General features: G+C 41.0%; 1 protein-coding gene across 1 annotated transcript; it reads left to right on the top strand.

Annotated features, from left to right (window-relative positions):
* The first annotated feature begins 5490 nt into the window (after positions 1–5490).
* LOC127304526 (B3 domain-containing protein Os06g0107800-like) lies at positions 5491–6320 on the top strand. The gene has a single exon (XM_051335179.1). The coding sequence runs from the start codon at positions 5535–5537 to the stop codon at positions 6165–6167; it is 633 nt and encodes a 210-aa protein (XP_051191139.1). The 5' UTR covers positions 5491–5534; the 3' UTR covers positions 6168–6320.
* Positions 6321–9971: the final 3651 nt, after the last annotated feature.

Raw genomic sequence — 9971 nt, 5'->3', positions numbered from 1 at the left:
CAAAGGGGAGCATCACGGCAACGACTGGGTGCACGGCAATGTCGGGGCGCACGGCAGCCTCCATGACGCACGGCAGAGATCGCGCGCACGGCAAAGGGGCGAGCGCATGGCAAAGAGCGCGCGCACGGCAAAGGGGCGGCCGCACGGCAAAGGGGCGAGCGCACGGCAAAGGCCTTTGCCGTGCGGTTTGGTCAGGCGCACGGCAATGTCTTCGTTGCCGTCGAGGGCGTTGCCGTGCAGACGTTGCCGTGCGTCGACGCACGGCAAAGCCTTTGCCGGGCAAATAAGGGCCTTTGCCGTGCGAATTGTCGCACGGCAATGAATTGTTTTCCCGTAGTGAATCCTAGATCTCCTATTTGAGAGTGGCTGGAATTTTTGCTTTTTCTTCCAAAATGAGAATATTGTCCCGACCTCTGCATCGAAGCGATCCACACAAGCATATTTACTGCATAGTTATTCCTTATTTAAAGTTCATATTTTAAGGATCAAAGATGGTGATAATATGGATCAACCAATGGAATAAAGAATAAAATAGATCATATGCACCTTGTAGTATATTAAAATGGCGCCAACCACCCTTGTTTAAAATAGCCCGTATAGCTTCCATCAACCAATTGCATCCAGAATCCATATATCCCGTAGCTCTATGAAAAAGAGGAAGGACCACACGTAGGGGATTGACCACACATAAATCCAATATGCAACTACGTGGATAACCTGCAAAACATGGGCAACCATTTTAACAATTACAAATTGACGAAACTAAAGCACAAAACCCCACACTAATTTGAGCTTCTGTTTTTTCAATCCCATACAACCAATTCTCAAACATATTTGTGATATTGTTTGGAGGGGGTATATTAAAAGTGAAATGATCAACTCTTCATATTAACCGTTTTCCAAAGAACATGAAATGAATAAATGATCTATAGACTCCTCAAAATCTCATGACACATTTCTTATACTCATTCCATCTAGGTTATCCATAGTAAGAAAAACTTTCTTATGTAGGAACCAAATACAATGTTTATCTACAAAGGTACCTTCAATTTGCACATGTATTTCTCTAAAAAGCTAGTGTACGAGATCTCTAATGCCTTTTTTATTAGGTTTGGCGACCTCTGGAGTTGCTTGCGTGTACGAGCCGGGAAACAGTCTGGTGGTTGTACACTTGTACCTCATGTATTAGTACATGGGACTTTGATGGTTGCTGAACTTGTCTAGGTTGCAATGCAATATCACATAACCATTGCCGACCTGAACTTGGTCACAGGAAAGAACTAAGCCCAATGCAGTTTTGGGCGGTATAGGGACCTGAATGGTACTATAAATTAACTATTTTTTGGAGAATGCAATGCACTAAAATATAATACACACGCCTGCCTATAGTTATTAATAATGAGAATTTGGCTCTTGAGAGTCACTAGCAATATATAGATGCAAACTAATGCAAGTTTGTGGGAACATCTTATATTAGATGCATGGCCAATTAATTAAATTAGGTCATTTGAGATGAGCACAAGTGGTGATGCTTATTTTAGTCACCTAAGGTTTCATTGGCGAGAATCTTCTGGTTAGGAAACCTTACTTAATTATGTTTTGACATACGATAATTAAACAATGTGCTTGACCAAGGAACAACCTTTGGTAGTTTGGTTGCGACTAGGGCCAAGAAAAGTGGAAGGTGACCTACACCACCTTTTCAAGGGTGATGTGAGACAACTAACTATCTTAATTACCCCCTAGCTGCATATTTGGAGACAGATGACAAACCTACACCATCGCAAAAAATGCACATGTGTACCCAAATTGCATATTATCTTGTATTAAATTATGAAAGGATATGTGGGTACATGGTTACATCAGTAAACTAATTATTTTGCAGTAAGAGGCCATGGGCCAATGTGTGTACCATTCCTAACAAAGATTTTTCTTCCAAGTGCGATACTTTGTTTGTCCACAGAAGAATGTATTTCCAACTTTCTTAGAAAGTTGATTTTTAAGTTTGATGGTGTTTATACAAAAAGCACCAATATTTATGGCACCGAATTTATCAAATAACTATTTGGTTTCATAAATATTGTCTCACTTTTGTGTAAACTTGATCAAAGTTTAAAGTAGTCTGAATTTCCAAAAAAGATCGAAATACACACAAACCTGATTAGCAATTGACCTCCTTAATTATTTCGTCTTGGATTTGTCTTAATGACCTATCATCTGACTCTTACATCTAGCCTACAGATTAACAAGATTAATATGACACTCACTACTGAATTTGTTATGAAAAATAATACAAACCATTGGTTGCCGACCTTCGTTACCAGAAACAACACACTGCATAAAGCGGTTTTGGGCTAGACAAGCCGACTACTGATTACTAATATAGAAATGTTGATGCAAATGCATTTCACTACAAACCCAACACCTCTCTACCTGCCTACAGTGAACCGGATTGAAGTGAGAATATTAAAATTGTCAATATTTGGCCCTTGAGAGTTGAGTTGAGACCACCTTAATTACCAATATATTATTTAACTATATGAACATAAAAAAGTGTAAGTTTATATGGCTGGTCCAATATGCATGAACAGCTGGATCACCAGAGACCACCCAAGTGGTGATGCTTAATTTAGTCACCTAAGGTTTCATTGGACATAATCTCTTGGTTAGGAAACATATATAAATAATTGGGGTTTACTAGGAGGAACGTTTGGTGGTGACCATGTCCCAACGAAGTGGAGGTGACCTAGACACATTTTCAGGAGTGACGTCATCACAAGTCGCAGTGCCTGGTATCCAATTGCTTGATTATAATACTTGCCGCATTTCAATGAATAAGGAACTCTTGTTTGTTGTGTGTGTTTTCTTTAATTAAGGAGTGCTCCAAATGTATAAAAATTGTTGTTATAAAATTAGCATCATTAAAAAGAGTTTTCCAAACGCCTCTAATTACATATAACGTAATCAAGATTTTGTTCCTTATTTTTTTCAGTCATATTTCATCTTGAAATACACGTGCGGCTTATTCAACGAAATGGAGGTAGTGTTGTACAAGGGTAAAACAATATTAAGAATGTGTTGTTTGAGGCAGGAACGAGGATGGATGAAAAGCTCACCATCACACCACTCATACCCGAACTGCATTTAAAAAATTGTTCAATCATATGCAAGCTAAAAAAATTCAACTGGCCTAGTTTGCACAGGGTATTCCAACCCAATAATAGTACAAATAAGTTGAATTGCTACTCTAAGAGTTGTTTGGGCATTTTAGGCAAATCCTCCAGCTTGCATCCCATCTAAATTTATGTTTTAATCTTAATTAATCAATTTGAAAATAAGCTTTTGGCCTATCTCTCTCTACATATTTAGCTCAGATATATACCTAACATCTGGTCATGATTATGCTCAATTGTCCATTACATATGTACACCTTCCGTAGCAAGGATTTTTCTTCCAGCTTGAGTTGCAATTGACCTCATTTGTCTCTAGATCTTATCATTAGGTCTTATACATCTGCAAATGGCAATTATCTATCCATGCACATGACTTATCTTCCCATGAGAATTGTTATTTGTTAAGTGGCACTGACATGGCTTAGCTAGGTTCCACTTGACCATGGCCCCTTGCCTTTTTTTCACAAATATACATCGTTGACATTTGACAATTCAGTTAAATTTGTACTGCATGTAATTAGAAGGTGATGTTCTCTTGAACACCTCATGGTTTCACATGCACCTACACCAGTCCAACTTGAGAGTTGAGTTAATACTACATTAATTACTAGTATATTATTTAACTATTTAAAATAAAAAAACGTAATTTCATATGGTTGATATATACCAGATGCATGAACAACTGGATGACTGAGACCACCCAAATGGTGATGCTTAATTTAGTCACCTAACATTTCATTGGACATAATCTCCTAGTTAGAAACCTATATGAACAATTGTGGTTGACTATGGATGAACGTTGGGTTGCGACCAAGTCCCAGCAAAGTGGAGGTGACCTAGACACATTTTCAAGAGTGATGTTATCACAAATCACATTGCCTGGTATCCAATTCCTTGATTAATACTCCCTGCATTCTAATAAATAAGGTGCTCTCGTTTTGTATTTTTATTTAACTAAGGACTACTCTAGATGTATAAAACATATTGTTATAAAATTAGCATCATTAGAAAGTGTTTTTTCAATATGAATCCAGCGACGCTAATTACGTATAATGTAATCAAGATTTTATTCCTGAAATTTTTGGCCAAATTTTGTCTTGAAATACGTATGCACCTTATTCATCGAAATGGATGTAGTATCGTACAATGGTAAAATAATACTCCCTCTGTTCCATTCTATTGTGCCTATTTTTTTTGGCACGGAAATTAGCGCAAGAGTATTTTTTACACAAGATCCCTAGCTGAACGATTTGAGATCAACGTAAAATTTGGGAAATCCATATCTTCCTAACTTACCATAACAATTTTGGAAGCTGAACTATTTGAGAGCTGAACGGGGAGGGGGTAATTGAAAAAAAGCTATGCTACAACCTTATATTTTGAAACAAATGCCAAAAATCTATAGGCACTATAGAAAGGAACGGAGGGAGTATTAAGAATGTGTTGTTTGGGGCAGGAATGAGGATGGATGACAGGCTAACCACCACACCCCACATACCCGAACTGCATATTTTCTTTTGTTTTTATTTAAAAAATGGTATTCCATCCCTTTTTTCACACGGTATTCCAACCCAATAATAGTACAAGCAAGTTGTACTGCTACTCTAAGACTTGTTCCATCATTTTTGGCAAATCCTCCAGCTTGCACCCCATACAATTTTATGTTTTAATCTTAATTAATCAACTTGAAATTAATCTTTTGGTCCATCTCTCTCTACATATTTAGCTTAGATATATACCTAGCATCTCGGCATGTCTGTGCACCTTCCGTAGCAAGGATTTTTCTTGCAGCTTGAGTTGCAATTGACCTCATTTGTCTCTTAGAGGTGATCACTAGGTTCTTATATATACATCTGCAAATGGCAATTATCTATCCATGCATATGTTGTCATCACATGATTGTTAATTTGTTTAGTAGCATGGCTTAGCTACTTGGTTCAACTTGACCGGGACCTCTTCCCCTTTTTTGACAAATGTACATCGTTGACAGTTGACACTTCAGTTCCGTGTTTACTGCATGTAATTAGATGTTGATGTTCTCTTGAACGAACGCCTCATGGTTTCACATGGACCTGCTTCCTTGTTACTAATAATACTGTCAGCCAAATTATCGGGTGGCACGTCACTGATGCATGCATGTAGGCCGTCCGATCACTAACTAGGGCTGAGAGGCTGGGCAGGACATGGAGTACTTACCGGCCAGGCATGAAAATTGAAAAGTCAACGCGTGGACACTTGGCGCGAGATACAGCGATCGTCGTGTATAAATAGATGTACACATGCGCAGGTCAGCAGGTGTACTTAGGCATAACGCGATCGGGATACTAGAGAGGATCGGCTCCTCGAGCTGCAAATCCGTTAATGGCGTTGACGGTGGCGGCGGGGGAGAGCGGCAGGGGAGCAGAGCAAGAGCAAGGAGGAGGACTCAAGCTGGCGCGCTTCGGCGGCGACGAGAGGATGAGGCGGCGGGAGCACATGTTCGACAAGGTGGTGACGCCGAGCGACGTGGGGAAGCTGAACAGGCTGGTGGTGCCCAAGCACTTCGCCGAGCGGCACTTCCTCCCGCAGCTGCTCCCCGCCGCCGGCCTCGCGGCGGCGAGGCTCGCCGGCGCCGTGCTGCGGTTCGAGGACGGCCGCGGCGGCGGGAGGGCGTGGGCGTTCCGCTTCTCCTACTGGAGCAGCAGTCAGAGCTACGTCATGACGAAGGGCTGGAGCTCCTTCGTCCGCGACCGCCGCCTCGCCGCCGGAGACACTGTCTCCTTCTGCCGCGCCGGCGCGCGCCTCTTCATCGACTGCCGGCGGCGCCGCGGGATTCCACCGCCGGCCGCCCCAAAACCCTTCGTGCCATTTATGGGACTGGTCGCCACAGCGCAGAGGACAACGTCGGACGAGGCGCGCCGGCGTTTCGTGCGTTTGTTCGGCGTGGACCTCGAGGTCGCCGGCGCCGATGAGCCGCCGGTACCGCTGGATCTGCAGCTACCTCTGATAAGATGATACCCACGGCATCCTCAGTAGATCCTTTGCTTTAGCAGTCCTGATTATGTACATACAGTAGATCATTAAATCAAGTAGATCGATGATCCATTTGATCTTGCCAAGAACCTGTAGTTTTTTCCAAATTTGACCCTGCAACATTTCTGTTTCGCATGTCTCCTTCGCTGCTTTACCATTCAGATCCAAGGTTTAAAATAACAAGCTATTTCTCCGCTAAAAGCGCGCTACAGCATATCTAGAGGGTCCACGCTTAGTAATTTTGCTCGCTGTGCCGCTATTTGCGAAACAACATGCTATATCGCCCTAAAATTTCATAGCGTTAGCGCGCTATTTTTTTCAGGCAAGTTGCTTTCACTTTTTCGTGGTGATGAACTACAATCTGTTGGTTCCACTTCTAAATCAGAAGATAATATCGCTAATGCTAATATTTTTTAATAAATAATTTATACTACGTTGTTGCCTTGTGAAATGTTGATGTTAGCCTTCTAAAATACTTGAGATCTATTTCTATATGTGGTTATGTATGTATGATTAAGTCACTTTTGGACTATATATATCTATTCGTTCTAGTAAAATTATTTATTTTTAGGCTATATTTAGTATTATTTTGAAAATGCTATTTAAAATATACCACACTATTACCACGATATAGCATCCATATCGTTTGAAGGAGGCTGCCGATAATTCATTTAGCATGCTATTTTAAACCTTGTTCAGATCCCACTTATCAGAGGTGGAGCTTAAAATAAAATTAACGCAGCATGGTGAATCGAACATGGAACCATTCACGCGGAAGATCCGCGTTCGGACCATGGGGGCACGATAAGTCTATTTGCATCAGAGCCAAGTATGAGGATGCTGGCCACGGGGGCTCTCACTTCTGGAAAAGCTCCACAATATCAAATTCTTGCAAAAGAAGCACCCATCTAATAAGCCTTGGCTTAGCATCTTTCTTTTCCATAAGGTACCTAATTGCAGCATGATCAGTATGAACTGTGACTTTTGAATCAACAATATAAGGTCTAAACTTGTCACAAGCAAAAACTACAGCTAATAACTCTTTTTCAGTTGTAGCATAATTTCTTTGAGCAGCATCAAGAGTCTTACTAGCATAATGAATAAAATTCAATTTTTTATCTACTCGCTGTCCAAGAACAGCACCTACAGCAAAATCACTAGCATCACACATAATTTCAAAAGGTAAATTCCAATCAGGAGGTTCAACTACAGGAGCAGTTGTTAAGGCTTTATTTAGAGTTTTAAAAGCTTCCTTACAATCATCATCAAAAACAAAAGGTACATCTTTTTGAAGAAGATTAGTAAGAGGCTTTGAAATTTTAGAGAAATCTTTAATAAATCTCCTATAAAAACCAGTATGACCAAGAATACTACGAATACCTTTAACATCCCTAGGATAGGGCATCTTCTCAATTGCTTCAACTTTAGCTCTATCAACTTCAATACCTCTCTCAGAAATTTTATGTCCCAATACAATTCCTTCATTAACCATAAAGTGGCATTTCTCCCAATTAAGAACAAGGTTAGTTTCTTCACATCTCTGCAAAACTTTATCAAGGTTTCGCAAACAATTATCAAAAGAATTCCCATAGACAGAAAAATCATCCATGAATACCTCTACAATCTTTTCACAAAAGCCATGAAAAATAGCAGACATGCATCTTTGAAAAGTAGCAGGAGCATTACATAAACCAAAAGGCATACGCCTATAAGCATAAGTTCCATAGGGACAAGTGAAAGTGGTTTTCTCTTGATCTTTAGCTCTAACAGCAATTTGTGAAAACCCAGAATAACCATCAAGAAAGCAGAAATGAGTATTTTTAGATAACCTTTCTAGCATTTGATCAATAAAAGGTAAAGGGTAATGATCTTTCTTAGTAACTTTATTAACCTTTCGAAAATCAATGCACATTCTATACCCTACAACTACTCTTTGAGGGATGAGCTCATCATTATCATTAGGTACAACAGTTATTCCTCCTTTCTTAGGAACACAATGCATAGAACTAACCCATCTACTATCAGCAATAGGATATATAATACCAGCTTCAAGAAGTTTCAATACCTCATTCCTTACCACATCCTTCATCTTAGGAATTAGACGACGCTGATGTTCAACAACAGGCTTTGCTTCATCTTCCATGTTGATGGCATGTTGGCAAATAGAGGGAGAAATCCCCTTCAAGTCATCAAGAGTGTAGCCAATAGCTCCTCGGTGTTTCTTCAATATTTCCAATAATCTTTCTTCCTCAAAATCTGAAAGCTTAGCACTAATAATAACATGATATGTTTTCTTATCATCAATATAAGCATACTTAAGATTATCAGGTAACGGTTTCAAATCAAAAACAGGATCTTCCTTTGGTGGTGGTGTTGTACCTAGATCTTCGACCGGTAAGTCATGTTTAAGAATGGGTTGACGAAGGAAAATTTCATCAAGGTCATTCCTTTCTTCCCTAAAGACTTCACTCTCGTGATCTGATGTCTACGCACGCTTCTATTCCTGTAGACAGTGTTGGGCCTCCAAGAGCAGAGGTTTGTAGAACAGCAGCAAGTTTCCCTTAAGTGAATCACCCAAGGTTTATCAAACTCAGGGAGGTAGAGGTCAGAGATATCCCTCTCAAGCAACCCTGCAATTAAGATACAAGAAGTCTCTTGTGTCCCCAACACACCTAATACACTTGTCAGATGTATAGGTGCACTAGTTCGGCGAAGAGATAGTAAAACACAAGTGGTATAGATGGTGGTAATATTGCAGGAAGTAAAGATGCAGTAAAACAGTAAACAAGCGGTGTTTGCAGTATTTGGAAACAAAGCCTAGGGATCATACTTTCACTAGTGGAAACTCTCAACATTGATCACATAACTGAATAAATAAATGCTACACTCTCTTGTTGGATAACAAACACCGTTCATTGTGTAGGGCTACAAAAGCACACCTCAAGCCGGAGTTAACAAGCTCCACAACTTCATAAAGAAAACACACACGATGCGTACACCGTCACCGTCACACCGCGGAGAGTGAATCCGGAGTTCATATTAAAGTAACCTCTAGAGTGTATAATAGTGCTACTCTGGATAACTCTCCTAATGGAATCACTAATCGTATAGTGGCTACAAAAGCTCCGCTCAGAGTTCATCAAGTACTTGACAAACACCACTCATAGGGATATCCACGTCAAATCATAAATCCAAGATAATATATTTATCATAGTGATAGTTAACTTCACAATCTACAAGAGATCACAATCATAACCTACGCCAAGTACTACATGATGCACACACTGTCCACTTTACATCATGAAGGAGGAATAGACTACTTTAATAACATCACTAGAGTAGCACATAGATGATATTCAACTAGATCACAAAGCTAATGATCACATAAAGATCACATGGGAGAGAGAGATGAACCACATAGCTACCGGTACAGCCCTTAGCCTCGAGGGAGAACTACTCCCTCCTCATCATAGGAGACAGCAGCAGCGACGAAGATGGCGGTGATGTCGATGGAGATGCCTTCCGGGGGCAATTCCCCGTCCCGGTAGCGTGCCGGAACAGAGACTTCTGTCCCCCGAACTTGGCTTCGCGATGGCGGCGGCTGCGTAACTTTTCTCGTCTCGTGGCTTATCTTTTTAGGGTTTTCGAGGCGGAGAGAATATATAGGCGGAAGGGCGGCCTCGGAGGAGCCAGGGGGTGGCCCCCCCATAGGCTGGCGCGCCCCCCCTCTTGGCCGCGCCGCCACGTGGGGTGGGGCCCCCAGGGCTCCCCTCTGGTCCCTCTCTG

The sequence above is a fragment of the Lolium perenne genome, chromosome 5 (genome assembly GCF_019359855.2).
Source record: "Lolium perenne isolate Kyuss_39 chromosome 5, Kyuss_2.0, whole genome shotgun sequence".
Taxonomy (NCBI): Eukaryota; Viridiplantae; Streptophyta; class Magnoliopsida; order Poales; family Poaceae; genus Lolium; species Lolium perenne.
Note: the sequence above shows the minus strand (reverse complement) of the source record. Positions and strands in the feature narration are given on the sequence as shown.

What these genes read in the sequence shown, in the direction of transcription:
- LOC127304526 (XM_051335179.1), top strand. Translation starts at nt 5,535, where the DNA reads ATGGCGTTGACGGTGGCGGCGGGGGAGAGCGGCAGGGGAGCAGAGCAA.